Raw genomic sequence first — 18,272 nt, forward strand, 5'->3', positions numbered from 1 at the left:
GCGGAGGGCCGCGGTCCAGAGGGGCTGCTGCGGCGATCGGGGTCGGGCTACGAGGGCAGCACCAGCTGGAAAGCGGCCTTGGAGGGTAAGCGGTGAGCGGGACGCGAGAGGCGGGACAAGAGTCACCTTGGCCGATCTCTCGTGGGGAGGGCAGGGAGGGCAGTGAGGGCGACTCTGGACCCCCGAGGATGGATGTCAGGGCATCGGATGCCACACTGCGGGGCAGTGGGGAGGAGGGAACTGGGGACCACCTATCTCTGCAGCTAACTCACACTCTGACCTTGGGAGTAGGTTTCTCGCGCTGAGCTTCAATTTCCTCATGAGTGAAGGGGGCGGTTACTGTCCCGCACTCACCTGGGAAGCATTGAGAGAGTGGCTTGACCCTCCAGCAGTGAAAACGCCCTGGGCAAAGCTCAAAAGCTGTAGACCCCAGTCGCGGTGCTAATGCCCTGTGAGAAGGGGTTGGCTGGGAGGTGGGGGTGAACGCCTGGAGGTGATGGACTGGAGAACCTGCAGGGGTCCCACCTACCTCTTTCAGTCGGAGGGGCTCAGGAGGTGACCCCTGACTGGCCAAGGGGGGCGGTTACCAAAGTGGAAAAGAGAGTTTAAGTTCATGAGTTCTCCCAGTCCGCTTGGGTGGCCACTGGTGGTGTGGTGTGGGAGGTGTGGCCAGAGGGCTGGTCCTTTGGAAGTTTCTTGGTAAACTTGACACCCAGAGTCCCAAGGCGGAGGACCCGGACAGCATCAGCTAAGGGAAGCCCTTAGCTGGATTACCCAGCCATTAGGGAAGGAATATCAGGATAGGAGGACTTCCTGGAGTAGGTGACCTCATAGATATATGGGAAGAGAAGGAGTGACATGTTCAGGGGTCAAATAGTGAGAGGTAGCCTGTCCCTTGTGGGGAACTGACCTTCAAAGTACAGGATCGGGGAGGGGTGAGAAGAGAGGAGTCCGGAGGACCCAGATTGTGAACGGCGACCCAGGCCTTGCCAGAGTTTGGACTTTGTCTGAGGCAACTACTGAGAGATTTAAAGCACAGAATGAAAATGAAGCGGGTTTCATTTTCCAAGCGAGTTTAACCTTGGAAAAGTGATGGTGGCCCAGAGGGGTCAGACCAAGGCTAGGTCAGCGAGGAAGGTGGAGCTGTGGTCGGAGGAGGGACATAGCCAGTGGCAGCCAGGGCAGGGGCCTGGCGGAGGAGGGAGAGATGGGGCAGCCATGTCTGCATTTGGCCTAAAGGTGGGTGGACCAGGAGACATGGATGGCCTGAGGGCGGGGTGGGGAAGTGCAGACTTGGGGGGAAGCTGGACACCTGGGTGGTGATTTGGGACAAAGGAGGCAAAGATGTTGGAACTTGGAGAAGAAGAACTTTTGCAGAGAGGCTTCGGGCTGAGAAGAGCTGAGCCCTCTTCTCAGGATAAAGGTGGACAGACCCCTCTCTTTGACGTGTGTCTCCAGGCACATTGTTAGATTTGCATGTGACACCCTGCTTCCCTCCCACCCAAGTTATTTCTTGGTTGCTCATGCCTCTTATCTGTATTCTCCACTCATTCATTTGTAAGCATTTCTCCAGCATCTGCCCCAACCTAGCTCTAACCCCCAGGGGTTAGGGCCATTTCAGAGGTGGTGTGGCCTCTTTCAACACCTCTGGCTTGCCACCTCCTGTCTTATTCCTCATCCTGACCTTGGCCCCGTCTGCTTCCTACTCCCAGGGGTGACTGGGCTAACCACCTGCAAGTTAGGCTGAAGAAGAGGCTGCACACCCGGCAGGAAATGGTCCAGGGGGTCAGGACACTGGGTCTTCCGGGCCACCCTGTGGTCCGTGTTTACCTGTGGCCCAGCCTCATCTCACCTGTCCGGGCATGGCTCCCTACCTCGCCTGACTCTGGGTCTCGGGGCAGCTCTGGTCCCTTGCCCTTGTTCACATGGTCCATCAGAAACAGGCCCACTCTGATGCCTGTGGACCTTGGGGGCTCAGCCTCCGGGGCCTATGGGCCTTTCCCATTGTTTTAGCACGTGGAGTCTGTGTCCTTGCCAGGGGCCTCCCCTCTGCCAGTCCCCTGAGCATCTCCTGGGTGTTCCCTGGGTGCCGCATCTCCCATGGGGAGAGGGGAGCTCTCAAACCAGGATGGTGCTCTCCAAGGTCCTGCCCTGTGCTGGCCGCCACACCTCCCCACCCCAACTCATTCATTCTTCCTCACCTCCCACACACACTCCTGGAGGGCCCACTGTCCTGGCGCACCTCTCGGCACAGGGAACATCCCTGTGCTTGAAGAGATCGTGGGGCAGGGGCCGAGGCAGCTTGTTGAGGGGCAGAGAGAACGAATTCTGGGGTTGGCCAAGCCTGAGCCAGATCCTTTCACTGCCAGTGTGCTGGCAGGTTTTCAAACTTGTCTGAGTCTCAGTTTTCCCACCTGCTAAGCTAGAGAAGGATTTCTGCCTCTCAGGGCTACACAGACAGAGGTGCTGGGGTGTAGGGTGTGTGCAGGTGACCCCTTTCCCCAGTCCCTAGAGCCCGGTGGGGGAACCCAGGCAAAGTGTGTGACTGTCTGCTCAACCAAAATCCTTTGACTGCTGGTCTGCCTACTGAGTCCACAGCCCACCCTGAACTGTGTGCATGCTAAGTCCGACTCTTTGCAACTCCACGGACTGTAGCCCGCCTAGCTCCTCTGTCCATGGGATTCTCCAGGCAAGAATACCGGCGTGGGTTGCCATGCCCTCCTCCAGGGGATCTTTCCGACCTAGGGATTGAACCCAAGTCTCCCACATTGCAGGCGGATTCTATACCATCTGAGCCACCAGGGAAGTCTAAGAATACTGAAATGGATTGCCATGCCCTTCTCCAGGGGATTTTCCTGACCCAAGGATCAAACTGGGGCCCACCTAATAAGCCCATGATGAAACCCTCGTTATGGAATGAGTGGTCTGCCATGTCTGTGGACCAAGAGATCAATTTTGCAGCCCTTGCTTAGCCAAGCATCTGTTTTGAGACTTCTTCTTTTGGCTGAGCTGCGGGGTATGTGGGATCTTAATTCCCTGACCAGCTATTGAACCCTCATCCCCTGCGCTGGAAGTGCAGAGTCCTAACTACTGGAGAGCCAGGGAAGTCCTTGTCTTGAGACTTCTTGATTTGACCAAGCTGAGCCCTCAGGGGAGCTGTGCTCCTTTATTACCACGTGCTGAATATTTATCAAACCCCTACTGTGTGCCAGCCCCGTGCTGGGGCTTTCCTATAACCGTCACATTTAACCCTCATGTCTGCCCTTCCACGGGCTGGGTAAGTGTCGTGTGTATTTTATACAAGAGGAAACTGAGACTCAGAGAGGCTCAGTGTCTTGCCCAAGGGCACACATCGCTCTGTCACAGGTGAAACCCCATTGGGTTTGCCACGAGGCCCTCTGATGTGAGAGCTCTTACCCTGTCCTGACCTGACCAAGGGCATGGGGCTCGGTGAGGCTAATTGGAGAGAAGTTATGCTTGTGACGCACGCAGCTCTCCTCCGTGTGCTCCTCAGATGACCCTGCTGCCTCCAGCAGATATTTTTTTCCTCTTCACAGGTTAAGTGACGTGGAAAACATCTTAAATCTAAAGCTGAGATTAGAGCCCAGGTCTTTAAGACTTTCCTTTGATGAACAGTTAGCTTTATAAATAGGAAGCCAAACAGAAATTCTTCCAATTGAGTCCTCTCCCTGTGGCTATTAACCTTTCCTTCCACCCTCAGCCTTGGGGGACAGGTTGCAAAAGTGATCCAAAGCTGCCATCTGGGTGCTGGAAAGACTGGAGGTGATTGGAGATGGGAATATTTCTGGCACTGGGGGTGCGGGGGTGATGAAAAGCAGCCTGGGGGGTACAAGAGGGGGGCCACAGATGATTCTGCAAATCTCAGGCTATAGATTTTTCAGTGCTCACCAATTCTGAATTTTTAATGTTGAAAGTTTCTTGATTAGGCATAAACCCACAACTTCCTGCTCAAAACCACACACACGCATTTAGCAAAGCCTCTTAAAAATTTAAAAATTACCAAACTCTACATTTGAGAGTTTTTGACTGTCAACTTAGGGACGTCAGCTATGAGTCTCTTTTGTGCTGTGATATGAACGTTGTCGAGATTTGTCTGGGCTTGGAAGCCAAATTTTTTTCAGTTGTTCTTTCTAACATTAGGCTAAATCATATGCATTTATAACATAAATAAACTGCACCCTCAAACTCCATTTAATAAAGGCCAGTGCATACAAGGAAGGATTGCTGAGTTAGACATTTGTTCTGGCTTGAATTGTATCCCCCTAAAAGATGTGTTGAAATTGTAACTCCACAGTTCCTCAGATTATGACCTTATTTGGAAATATGGTCACTGCGGGCGTAATTAGTTCAGATGAGGGCATACAGGAGTAGAGTGGGCTTCTAACCCAATGTGACTGGTGTCCTAAGAGATGGTCACATGAAGACAGACACACAGGGAGAAGGATGTGACAATGGAGGCAGAGGCTGGAGTGATGCAACTGCAAGCCCAGGAGGGCCGGAGATCACCAGTAAACCAGGAGAAATGAGGACAAAGCCAGGAAGAATTTGCCTACAGGTCTCAGAGGGAGCATGGCTTGCTGACACCTTGACTGTGGACTTCTAGGCTTCAGAGCTATGAGATGACACATTTCTGGTGTTTTAAGCCACCTAGTTTGTGATGGTTTGTTATGTTGACCTAGGAAACTAATACCACATTGTTTGGGGTTGTCCAGCTCCAAGGCCACCCTCGGGAGTGAACGAACTGTCAGATCCTGTAGCGTGTCTTCTGTCTGTCCACAGCACAGTGTCCAGGGCAGTTATCCCGTGAAAGACGAGGAGAGTCCTCCATTCTGGTGATGCTGGAGGTGCGGGCACAGACTCCGCTTTCTCTGAGAGCAGGTGTATATACACATGGTCAAGGGCATTGTCATTCAGGGCAACTAGATTCTCTGTGCGTTTCCAGCCCCAGTTGGTGCTCTGTAACATGCCAGGCGATGACTGCGCCCTGTTAGAGGGAACCCAAAGGTGAGGAAAGTACAACCCTTACCCCAAAGGACCAACTCAATGGACATGAACTTGGGCAAGCTCCAGGAGATGGTGAGGGACAGGGAAGCCTGGCGTACTACAGTCCACGGGGTCGCAAAGAGTCGGACACGACTGGAGGACTGAACAACTGCCCAGAAGGAGCCTGTGGGCCAATAACCATCATGATGGTAGTTGTTGACACTGAAGGAGAGCTTACCGTGCCAGGCACTGCTCTAAGCACAATTTGTTGAATTCTCATAAAATTCTAAGAGGCAGATACTATAATGACTTTGTCTTAAAGACAAGGAAAATGAAATAGAAGCTAAGTAACTTTGCCACAAGAAAGTGGCAGAGCTGGGATGTGAACCCAGGTGAAGTGGTTTACAATGCGGACTGAGAGGTGTTTATGGAAGGAAAAAGAAGGATTCACACAGCGTACTTGCCATGGGCGCCACCATGCAGCTCAAGGGCATCAACCTTACAACACGCAGCCCCTGGGGACGGCAGAGCTGACCCAGATGGGGTTCAGCCCTCTGCTCTTAACGGGCCTGGGGCCACCCGCCTCTGGATCCTGCTTAGTTGTCAGTACAAACCATGCCCATAGCAAGGACTCCCGAATGTCTGTTGGACTTGCAAATAAAGATGGCAGACTAAACACATGCATTTTTCTTTCCCTTCTGAAACTCACTAATACAATAGTAAAAGGTTTTTTTTTTTTTTTTCCTTTTATTTGGGAGGGGGTCACTGAAGCATGTAGGATCTTAGGTCCCTGACCAGGGATTGAACCCATGCCCCCGGCAGTGGAAGCACAGAGTCTTAACCACTGGACCGCCAGGGAAGTCCCAATAAAGGGACTTTCAAGTAAAGATGGCAGACTGAAGACATGCATTTTTCTTTCCCTTAAAAATCCAATAAAGGGATTTTTTAAAAAGACCACAAGAATAATAAGAACAGGAGAGAAAACAATAGCAACACAGTTGGGAGCTAGGGATCAATGATGATGATCAATGATGATCAATGATCAATAACTGACACTGACTTCCCTGGGCTTAGAAAGTTCAGGAAGCAGAGGAGCACGCAGGACCCCACACTGGTCAGCACAGCAGTGAGTGAAGAGGGAGCTGATGTTAGGAGGGCTGGGTGAACCCTTGTTAGGAAGACTTCAGGTCCCCAATCCTCTTCCCACTCTGTGAGCCTCTCCCCAGCCCTCTGCCCTGGGGAGAGAGGACATCCAGACACGAGAACATTTGAGAGCAAACGAGGCAGCATCTGCGGCTTGAGGGCTGAGGACGGCCTCCTCATCTCTTGTCCCAGGCAAGACTACATCCTCCAGGAGTGAAAACAGAGGGACAGCCCCCAGGGACGCTGACCCAAAAGGAGAAACCCAAGAAGGTCCACAAACAGAGAGCTGGACTTCCCTGGTGGTCCAGTGGCTAAGACCCAGTGCTCCCAAGGCAGGGGGCCCAGGTTCAATTCCTGGTCAGGGAACTAAGATCCCACAGGCCGCAACTAGGAACCAGCACAGTCAAATAAATAAATATTAAAAAAATAATAATAAAATCAAGTGTTAAAGAGAGAGCCTTGAGGACTGACCCAGCCAGGTCACCCTGCCGTGACCTCCACAGTTAATAAGCTCCTCTCACGGTCTCAGAGGCGCCAATATAGTCTTATTCCTCCTGCCTTAATCATGAACAAATAACCAAGGATCTTGAGATGTATGAGGAAAGTCCCTGACATGGAAGCTAGAGATTAAAACACATGAATGGGGGGGTGGGGGAAGCAGTTTGGAAAAAACAGCAATTATATAGACTAAACTTTCTGCCCACCTCTCCCCCAACCCTCCTGCTTCCCCCACAAAATATCAACTAAAAAACTGTCAGTATTATTCAGAGAGAGAAGAGAAAATTTCGCATCATTAAAGAACAGGATGTTTTAAGAGGGAGTATTCAGGGAACAGCAGCAACAAATCCCCCAAAACCTTGCAAGTTAAAAATAATCGTAAAAATAAAAGATTCAGTAGAGAGTGGGAAGGTAAAGTTTAAAAAAATCTTCAGGAAATAGAAAAAGGCAAAGTGGATATGAGGGCTTCCGCTGTCTGCTCTGGTGCCATGTCCTCTTCTTGTAAGGGCATTAACCCCACCATGGGAGCCCTGACCAAGAACAGATCTGCTGGTAACCTTGATCCTGCACTCGCCAGCCTCCAGAACTGGGGGAGAGATGTGTCTGTTGCTTCAGCCATCTAGTCTGGGGATTTTGTTAGCCTGTGAAGACTAAGACAGAAGTGGAGTAGAATTCCTGATTTTGCCTCATCAGCTTAAAGGAGCTTTGGAATTGAAATCAGGATGAGCACACAGAAGTGTAGGCAAAGGGAAATAATTACTTACAGGGAAACAAGAAGTTGTGTAGAAATAATACACTGCATAGCTTGCTGGGAGCAGCATTTACATTGTCATAAGAAAAGAACACTGAACTTCCCTGGTGGTCCAGTGGTTAAGATTCCTCACTTCCACTGCAGGGGGCGCAGGTTTTATCCCTGGTCAGGAGAGCTAAGATCCCACAAGCTGTGTGGCATGGCCAAAAAAAAACAAAAACAAAAAACCTCACCAAATTATCAGTCCAACCCAAACTATGATGTTGAGAGGGTAAGTAGTATGTGAGTGGTCAGGGTGGGACAATAATGCAGAGAATTAAATCTTCCTCATTATTGTGGAACGTCAATAAGTAATGTCTTAAATAGAAAAGTTGAGCAGTATTGACTTCTTGACACAAAGCTTTTAGAGATTTGGAGGTAAATACCGAAAGAATTTGCTGAAGGAATTGGAAGTAGTTGCCTCTATGGAAGGGGCAATGTTGTTTGGTTGTGTAGTGAAGCCTGGTAGAATTTCTTGACTTTGGATCTGTTGCTTTGCAGATCCTTGATAAAGGACCAGGTTTCTTTTCCCAATCTGTTGTGAAGTACCATACAGATGAATTACTAGAAACAGTATCAGGCACTTGGATGTCACAGGAATGCTGAATTGCTGTAGACGTTTCTACTAATAGATACTTCCTCTTGACTTTGGTACTTAAGTTCATACGGGTGGACAACCCAGTGGTGGGCTGTGGAGGTGGTTCTTTCATCTATGCACATATATAATATAAAACAATTTTAAAGGACTTAAAAACAAAAAGGAAGTTCTCATCTACTGGTGGCTCAGCTGGTAAAGAATCCGCCTGCAATGTGGGAGACCTGGGTTTGATCACTGAGTTGGGAAGATCCCCTGGAGAAGGGACCAGCTACCCACTCCAGTATTCTGGCCTGGAGAATTCTACGGACAGAGGAGGCTGGCAGACTATAGTCCATAGGGTCGCACAGAGTCTGACACGACTGAGTGACTTTCACTTTTCACATCTACTAGGATGGCTATAACAAACAAAACTGGAAGCTAACAAGTGTTGGTGAGGAGATGGAGAAAGTAGAACACGTGGTGTCAGCATCTCTGGTAGGATGCAAAATGGTGTTGCAGCTGTGGAAAGCAGTTTGGTGTGTCCTCAAAAAGTTAAATGTAGAATTATCATATGATCCAGCAATTCTACTCCTAGGTATATACCCCAAAGAGTTGAAAATAGGGACTCAAACAGATCTTTGTTGGCCAATGTTCACAGCAGGATGATTCATAATAACTAAAAGATGGAAACAGTCCATCTAACTGTCTGTCAATGTATGGATGGATAAACAAAATGTATGTAATCATACAATGGAATATTATTCAGCCACAAAAAGGAATGAAATTTTGATACGTGCTACAATATGGATGAACACTGAAAACAATATGTTAAGCAAAAGAAGTCAGACCCCAAAAGACAGATATGATTTCATTTACATGAGGTACTTAGGATAGGTGAATATTAGAGTCAGAAAGTGAATGAGAGATTAGCAGGGGCTGGAGAGGGTTGGGAATGAGGCGTTAATGCTTGATCAGTACAGAGTTTCTGTTTGGGATGATGAAAAAGTTTTACAAGTAGATCATGGGGATCAATGCACAACTTTGTGAATGCAATTAACACCATGCATCGCACCCTTGAGCATAGTTAAAAAGGCAACTTTTATGTTATGTGTATTTTATCACAATTAATAAAACTTTCAAAGACCCTGTGTCTAAAGTCTATAAGCGTTCTTTCATTAAATATCAAATTAAATGCCATTTGCAGCAACACGGATGGATCTAGAGATCGTCATACTGAGTGAAATAAAGTCAGACAGAGAAGTACAAATATTGCATGATATCGTTTATATGTGGAATCTGAAAAAACAGAAGAATACAAATGAGTTTTTTTACGAAACAGAAACAGACTCATAGATTTAGGGAAGGAACTTATAGTTACCAGTGGGAAGGATTGAGGGGAGGGATGGTAAGGGAGTTTGGGATTGACATGTACACGCTGCTATACTTAAAATAACCAACAAGACCTACTGCATTGCACAGGGAACTCTGTTCAATATTATGTAACAACCTAAATGGGAAAAGAATTTGAAAAAGAACAGATATATACATATATAAAATGAATCACTTTGCTGTATACACCTGAAACTAACACATCATTATTAATCAATTACACTCCAATATAAAATAGAGAGTTAAAAAATTGCTGTGCAGGATTCCACTGAATGAATGCCCAACATTTTATCCATTCTCCCTTTGACAAATATTTAGCTTCTTTCCATTTTCGCACTGTTATGAATAAACCTGCTATGAGCATTTAAAAAATCAAATTAAAATTTGGAGTGAGAACAATAAATAAATAAAAATTTAAAGGGAGAAGCCAGAGGATCAGGAAAGCCTTCCTGAAGAAGATGGAGGGTGTGGGGCAGAATTTCAAGAGACAGCAGTGGAAGAGGAGCACTTTGGGAGCAAAGATCCAGCCACAGGGCTAAGAGAGCGAACTGGGTATTTCAAGGAGTCTGTCTGGCTGACATTAGGGATGAGGCAGAGAAGCAGCAGGAGATGAGAGACTGGAAAGTGCTAACAGCCACAGAAAGAGTTCAAGTGCGTAGCCTTGAGGGAGGGTTTTTAAGCAGAAGTATCACAGAATCAGACAAACCTGTGCTTGAGAATGGCAATTCAGACTTCAGCACCAGGATGGCCTGGACCAGAGGTCTCCAACCTCCAGCCTGTGGACTGGTACCTCCTATCAGATCAGCATTGGCATTAAATTAGAAATAAAGTGCACAATACATGTAATGCACTTGAATCATCCCCAAATCATCCCTCTCCCTCATGGAACCCCTCATGGTCCATGGAAAGATTGTCTTCCACAAAACCAGTCCTTGGTGCCAAAAAGGTTGGGGGCCACTTCCCTGGAGGGCTTGTTCAAACACAGAGTGCTGGGCTCAGCCCCAGTTTCTCAGTGTCAGGACTTGGGGTTGGCAGTGGGAATGGGTGGTAGGGATGGGCCATAATCAATCCCTTTCTCTCTCCTCAGATACCACCACGCGTCTCCTGCTGGGGGCCATCGCAGTGCTTCTGTTCGCCATCCTGGTGGTGATGAGCATCTTGGGTGAGCATGGATGTCAGAGCATTTGTAATTCATTTCCTACACACCTTTCAAAAGCATGTCTAATTAGGTCAAGAAAGGTTCCAGACATATCGTCAACTTTGTGGGGGTCAAAGTAAATAGGAAATAGAGTGTTGGCTCTAGATGACATTTTAGCCTAAAATAATATGTTCACACATCGATTATATCCATCCCCTTAACTAAGCCATGCAGCGAAAGTGGAGACGTTACTTAGGTACCATTACAAAAATGCTTCAAGAACGCTGAACAAACTTGGTGTGCGTTAGGCGGGCAGTGCTTCATGAAAGAGACAGTTTGGGGTTAAGGGCCTTAAAGATCTCATTCACTCACTCAACAAACAGTTATTGATCCTAGCTGTGTGTTAGGCCCTGGGCTAAGTGCTGGAGATATATATATATTTTAAAGTGTAGTATGACATCAACTCCCTTGTCCAGTGATAGGGTATTGCCTGGAGGTCTCCCATGTGGTAAACTCTGAAGAATGAATAGTTTCCTGGAGACCAGGAGGAACACAGACCAGGGCATTCTGAGAAGGAGAGTCCAGGGAAACACCAGTGGCAGGCAGGACTGAAAGGGTTGAAGGAGGAATAAAAAAGAGGAAACTGCTACAAGTAAGGCAGGCCAGGCTATATGACCTGGGGCTTTGCTGCTTGTAATGGATTCAAGCCAAAGTGATTTCAGGACCTCTGTCTTTAATCTTTGAGAAGCATCCCAAGACCTCAAAATGGGAGGAAAATCCACGGATAATATCAGTTCTATTCAACCCGCACTTGCAGGGCATGCAGGCTAAGCAGGGCACTGTGGGTGTTTAGAAAAGAAGGTGGTGACCACCAGCTTGGATCCACCTAGACTAATTGCTACAAATTAAACTGTTCTACTGCTGTGTTGGGAGGCCAGGGCAATGTGTAAACAGAGCATATTGTGATTGGAGGAAAGCACAGCAGTCTTCGGACATCCTCATGGAAAAGCATGGCCTATACTTCTAGGTGAGCCTGCAGCTCACTGAGCAGGAATGCCCAAGTGCCCATTAATTAATTAATTGGTGTTGGCATAGGGGTAGCTCCCTTGGGCACTTGAGTACCATGGGCCTGTTCTTGACTCTGTCCTGGTCTACATTTTAATCAACCTTCTTATATGAGAACAAATGAAAAAAATATGCTTATGGAATTTGTAGGCAATACAACCCAAAGGGGGATGTTCCACAGGCCAGGTGAAAAAGAAATCGAGATTAAAATTCATCCTTAAAAACTCAAATGAGCCAACGTGAATGAAGCGACTGTGTAAGAAATAAACACAAGACCCTGCATTTAGATTTAAATGTGATTTACACGTGTTCTGGGCAGGGGGGCCTGGTTTGGAAGGAGACCATAGGAAAATAGTTGAAGAGTATGGCTGAATTCCTTTTGGCAAGGAGGCCCTTAGAGAATTGCATGGAAGCTCCGGGCTTCCTTCCCAGAAAAGTGCACCTATGCACGTACCCACAGATTCTCCTCACTGGAGAGTCTGCAGACTGGAAAATCCACGGCAGCCGGAAGGGGTATGGCGATCGCTGCTGGGTGGCAGAGCACAGCTGATGTGTCGCAGCCTGTGCTGGTGGCAGCGTTTTAGGGGTGATGTGGGCGCATCACAGTGAGGCAGGCAGGATGGAGAAGGTCTGGAGAGCATCCCCTCCAAGGGATTGTGGAAGAAACGGTGTCTGTTCAGTTCTGGAAGAGGGGGATGTGGGTCCTTCCTCAAGGAGAAGGCAGAGCAGGTCTGTCCGGGTCACTCCAGAGGCAGATCCTGGGTCCGCGGTGCTAGGTCACAATGGGAAGGCAGGTTGAGACTCAGCATTGAAAAGGAATTTCCAGCGCTTCCGCAGCGTAGCCGATGAGGGTGTGGCCAATGAGAGCGGGTGGGAGTGGGGGTCAGAGGTGGGGGGGGCTGCAGGTGGGAGTGGGGGGGTTATGGAGCCCATGGAGTCTGGCATGGTTCCCACCCTGGCTGAAGAGAGAGGATGGTCACCAGGTTTAAGTCCGAGTTTCTAGGATTCCACGGCCTCCAGGAGCTCAGAGAGAGAGGAGAACATAACCTGCTATAATACTTCCCCTCACAGGGGTGTCCCTGCCAAATTGCTCTTCCTAGTTCATGTAGTCCTCAGCCTCCGACCTGCCAGGCACTGTGACAGGCCCTCCCCTGAGATGAATGACTGATGGTCACCAAAGACAGGGGAAGTGGGATTTTGGGGGGCCAGGCAGAGGCTCTCTGTGCTGGCAGCTACTGAGTCCCTCCTTTTCCCTGCAGCCTCCAAGGGCTGCATCAAGTGCGAAGCGCCCTGCCCGGAGGACTGGCTGCTGTACGGAAGAAAATGCTACTTCTTCTCGGAGGAACCAAGAGACTGGAACACGGGCCGGCAGTATTGCCACAGCCACGAAGCGGCACTTGCTGTGATCCAGAGTCAGAAAGAGCTGGTGCGTGCGGGGCGGGGGGCGTGTCGGGGCGGGGCCTGGGCGTGTCGGGGAAAGGGGCGGGGCCACCCGGGACAGCCACGCCCAAGGACATGGTGCCCCCTGTGACCTGTTTCCAGACGGGTGGGGTGTGCACGTGGGCTCCACAAGTGGAATCTGAGCAGCTCCACGAGGGGCTCTTGTTCTCACTGCTCTTGTCAAGGCCAGCTGCGTCCATTCCAAGGCTGGTTTGCTGAGCTCAACACAGTTAAGTGTAAGCATTACAAATTATACAGGCACTTGTGAAATGTGAGGGCTTCCTTGGTGGCTCAGACAGTAAAGAACCCGCCTGCTATGAAGGAGACCTGGGCTCAATCCCTGGGTTGGAAGGATCCCCTGGAGGAGGGCATGGCAACCCACTCCAGTATATCAAATTGGCATCTTCAACTAGTCCATGTCAGGATCTGAGGTCCCACCTAACACCCCAAACAGTTATATCACTAGAAATATGAATGTAACACAATGAACAGGTCTCTTGGCCATTTTTGGATTTTGTAGGCAACAGTTCGTGCAATTCAAAATCTAAAATCACTTCTGTTTGTCTCTGATACACAGTCTAATAGCCTCTTTCTGCAGAGAAAGGCCCAGGACAGCCAGTCCCAGATAATCCATCAAGCAATCCCAGGCTTCCTGAAAATCAGGAATGTTGGCATGCTGGGTCCCCAAGCTAAGAGACAAACCCTGTTCCAGGGTTCCTGCCCCATTGGCACATCCCCAGAGTCCAGGTACCTTGAAGGCCATTGCAGTGCATCTGTAAACCCAGCTCCTCAGTCTTGGGGTGCAGTGAGGTGTCTCCTTCACGGTGTCCACACATCTTGAGAGCCAGTCTTCCAAGTTGAGGTTCATCTGTGGATGTTTGAGCAGTCAGGAGGCCACACCTGACTCTGCGGTTTCCCTCTTTCCTTGGTGCAGGAATTCATGTTCAAGTTCACACGGAGGGAGCCCTGGATTGGCCTGCGCAGAGTGGGGGACGAATTCCACTGGGTCAACGGGGACCCATTTGACCCGGACACGTGAGCTGAGGCTTCATCTCCTGGCCACCGAGCTTAAACCGGGGAAGACCTAGCCTCCCAGACGAACCCCCTGAGGGAGAACTTGGTTTTGTGTTAGCTAGAGCCACTCACCTGTAGGGTCAGGAGTGAGGGACAGAGACCTGGGCGTGGGAATGGCTTTACTGTTCCCTCCCCAGTAAAGTCCAGCCTGGTTTGGTGGTCCTGTCCCATGTAGGCATCAGAGCTTCCTGCTGCTGGAAGGGGCCCAGGCTCTTTCCATCTTGTGACTCCCTCATCCCTCTGCACGGCTCAGTGTGGCTCAGAGAAAGGGGAGGACATCCCAGGACAGCCCTCTGCATTGGGCAGAACTTAGCCATATGGCCCCACCTGACAGTGAGAGAGGGGAGAAGCTGGGACTTCTCTGCTGGGCAGTCACATGCTACCTGAACAGTTTTACTATGGAGAAAGGGGATCTGAACTATGGGTCCCAGGAGGGTCCTCTTAGAGAAAACACCTTGAGGGTGTTGGTGGCGTGTGCCAGGATGGTATTATTTGTGTGGCCCACGTGGTGTGGCAGCGAGCATCTGATTTGTGTGGTGCATGTGTAGGGTGATGGTGGCAGCAGAGAGGGGGGCACTTTAGGCTTAGGGAGACACAGGTCAGCACACACAGGGGCGTAATAACCTCAGCCTCTGATCTAGACCCTAAGGCTGGAGGACTAGGCCCGAGGAGCTGGGTGCGGGCACAGCTGCTGACCTGATGTGACCCTCGGGCCACGAAGACTTCCCTGTTCCTGTGTCTCCCTGTCTCCTGCACTCTTCATTCGGTGCCTCTCTCTGTCCTCACTGCCCCTTCCTTTTTTCTCCTTTTTCCTTGTCCTGTCTTCATCCCCAATCTGTTCTCAGAGCTGCTGAGAAAGTCTTACCTTGCTGCTGCCCCTGCCTCTCCCCTTCTGGAAGCTTCTTGCTCCCAGAACCCGGGGAGCCCTGGAGGCTGGGACCCCAGGATGTTGACCACCCAGCAACCAGCAGGCCTTGGGGCCACGCTTCTCTGACCACTCTGACGTGGTTCTGGCCTCCCCACTCCCTCTTGGGGTCCTTCTGATGCCCTCTGAGACCCCTGTTCTGACCTTGGTGGTGGGAGGCTCAGGTCAGGGTGACCAAATGAGTTTAAGAAGAAATGTTGAGATTCAAAAGGGATGATTTTAGGCAGGGAAAAACCCCTGTGCTATTAATAGCTGTAAGAGGTGCAGGCAGGGTGCCGTGGGGAGGTGGGGTCAGGGGAGGCTTGTCCTAGATAGGGTCCCAGTCTCCTGGCATGAGTGAGCTGAGCCTGGCAGGATGGGGAAGCCGGATGGGGAGTGTAGGGTGCGTCCAGGACACGTCTGTGGGCGTCACCAGGGCGATTGGAGCTGTGGACAGAGTTGGGAGATGGTGGGAGCCACACTAGCAAGGTCTATGGGGCGGACTGTCCCAGAGCAGGGCAGCTCCAGAGGGAAGGATGAGTCACAGGGCCTCCGGGGCTGCCCAGCGATGGGTGGCATCTGCCAGCGGTGAGTGCCTGGTCTCGTCTCTCCCGGCCACAGGTTCCCCATTGCGGGCCCTGGGGAGTGCGTCTTCGTGGAGCCCACCAGGCTGGTGTCGACAGACTGCCTGATGACCCGGCCCTGGGTGTGCAGCAAGATGGCCTACACGTGAGGTGGGTCACGCCAGAGGCCACCCTGCAACCAGGCTCCGAGACCTGCTGGCCCGGGGCCCCACTCCAAGGCAAAGCAGCGAGGAGGATGCTCTCTGCCCCTGGGTGCTCTTCCCCAACCCCTGAGTCCTGGTCCCTGGTCTCCTTGGCCCCAGGCAGGTCCTGTGGCTCAGCAGTCAACTCCCACGAGCTCAGTAGTACAGTAGGCACCTGTCCTCAGACACACACGCACACCAACGCACTTGCTTATGCACACATGTGCACACAGCGCCCGCTCAAGTTCACAGTCTACCCTTAGTCAGCCCAACAGGTCTCTCCCTGGCCCCACCCTGGAGCATTTCTTCCTCTGGAGGCCCCGGTGCTCTGAGGAAGGCTGGGGGCTGACAGTCTGCCATACTGTCTGCACACACGGACCCCCCTCCCCAGGCATCTCTCTTCTGGCACCTGGGGAGGCAGGAAGGGCAGCCCCCTCACCTGGCCCCTGCATCCACCTCTCTGGCCTTGCCCGGAGTCTCAGGCAGGCCCCTGCTGTGTCCGTGGTGCTGCTCTGTTGGCCACCGGTGGAATAAAGAGATGACTGGCGTCCAGAGAAGTCGGCTGCTGTTTGTTCCATGGTCGTGGATTGGGGGAGGGGCCATGGCTCGGGAGGACTGTCTAGGGAGGGACCACCAAGAGGCACCTGTGTGGCCGGACACATGTAGGAACCAAGGCCAAAAACACGCTCAGTGGCCTCAGGGCACTGTTTAATGTTGCCAGGCCACTGTGTTATTCTTAGATGTCTGAGGGGTGTGCTCCATCTGGCGGCGTCATTACTATTCGACTCAACATGACAAACATTTATTCACACCTATCATGTGCCAGACACCACACCAGGCAGGGGGATCAGCAGCTGTATCCCCCAAGTGAGCACACAGGGAGTAGAGGGGCCAGCTTGGGAAGCACCAGAACATTCTGGGACATGGCCGGGGGATGGCTTATTCTGCCTTAGGAGAGGATGGAGTGAAGAAGGCGGAAGGATGAGAGGAGATCATGTGCATGTTGGGCTGGTTAAGAGTTTGTGCAGGTCCAAGGGCCCCTTCCTGTTCTCCCTTGGTCTGTGGGGAAGGAAGGGGGGATGGGGCAGAGGCTGGCAGTTCCCCTGGGCCTGCAGCGGCTGCAAGTGCCACCCTCTCCAGCACACACCTGGAGCCCTGAGCAAGCGGTGGGGCGGCCTGGGCCTCCCCAGCCCATGGCCGGGTGAGATACAGGCGGGAGCTGCCTCGGAGTTGCGTCTGTGAATCTGGGTCCTGGCCCCTTTTCTGAGAAAAGAGCTTGGAGGGAAACACATCCTGCTCTGCTCTGGTCACTTTTACTGTCAGTTTTCAGACAAAACTGTCAGCTTCGGTTTTGTTGATTCTTCTGAAAGCTTTCCAGATATTTAGTAAAATATGGGTATTTTGTGGTTTCATATTTTATCTTCATGGGGAGCCAGTATAGAATCTGTGTAACGAAGAGGTTAAAGGAATGCAGTGTGGTGGTGGTGGCCTGTCGGGGGTTGGCTGAAGCCCACTGCCTTCCCAGCTTCTGTGGGGAAGTGTTTTGAGGGGCTGAGGACTGAGGAAGTGGTCAGCTGCTGTTGCTGCTGCTTGGGTTGGGCAGGAGCTGAAGGGTGAGTAGGGGGGTGTCTCACACTCACACCTGTTCTCAGTCATACACAGGCCCGGGGTTCTCACCAGTATCCTCCCATCAAAGGCTTTGCTGTTGTTGTTCAGTCACCAAGTTGTGTCTGACTCTTTGCGACCCGACAGACTGCAGCACACTAGGCTCCTCTTTCCTCCACTATCTCCCAGAGTTTGCTCAAACTCAGGTTCATTGAGTCAGTGATGCTAGTCTTACCTCATTTAATTCTCTTAAAAAGGACCTGAGGCGGATTATGCTGCCACAGATGACCCAACAGTACCCAGGCAGGGCCCCAAGGCACAAGGAGCGGGGCTGTGCTCTCATTCTGTTTTGTGGGTTCGAGTGGGAAGAAGGGAGCCACGAGGGAGCAGGGAGGAAGCACTGTGGGAGGGCAGGGAATAGGAACCCAGGCCCTTGGGATCTGATCTTTCATTCAGCGCTCCACAGCCTGCTGCCTCAGGGCACACTGGCAGGTGAGCTCGCCTAACCTTGGGTTTGTCCTGGGCTGGCTCAACAATTCTAAATCAGTTCAGCAAAGTTAAAGGAACTCTAAAGCTAAAAGAGATCAAACCAGTCAATCCTAAAGGAAATCAACCCTGAATATTCATTGGAAGGACTGATGCTGAAGCTCCAAAACCTTGGCCACCTGATTTGAAGAGCCGACTCACTGGAAAAGACCCTCTTGCAGAAAAGATTAAGGACAAGAGGAGAAGGGGGCAACAGAGGATGAGACGGTTTGATGGCATCACTGACTCAGTGGACATAAGTTTCAGCAAACTCAGGAAGGTAGTGGACAGGGAAGCCTGGCCAGCTGCAGTCCATGGGGTCGTAAGGAGTCAAACAGGACTGAGCGACTGAGT

General features: G+C 50.8%; 1 protein-coding gene across 1 annotated transcript in view; it reads left to right on the forward strand.

The window, feature by feature from the left end:
• CLEC2L (C-type lectin domain family 2, member L) overlaps positions 1–16,345 on the forward strand; it is a 30,935-nt gene extending 14,590 nt beyond the window's left edge. The window contains exons 3-7 of the mRNA XM_010855022.1: positions 7–85; positions 10,489–10,563; positions 12,864–13,030; positions 13,979–14,079; positions 15,644–16,345. Coding sequence (XP_010853324.1) covers positions 7–85; positions 10,489–10,563; positions 12,864–13,030; positions 13,979–14,079; positions 15,644–15,755 — 534 coding nt within the window. The 3' untranslated portion in view covers positions 15,756–16,345. The remainder of the gene's footprint in view (positions 1–6; positions 86–10,488; positions 10,564–12,863; positions 13,031–13,978; positions 14,080–15,643) is intronic.
• Positions 16,346–18,272: the final 1,927 nt, after the last annotated feature.

Source organism: Bison bison, unplaced genomic scaffold, assembly GCF_000754665.1.
Source record: "Bison bison bison isolate TAMUID 2011002044 unplaced genomic scaffold, Bison_UMD1.0 scf7180017864352, whole genome shotgun sequence".
NCBI classification, from domain to species: domain Eukaryota; kingdom Metazoa; phylum Chordata; class Mammalia; order Artiodactyla; family Bovidae; genus Bison; species Bison bison.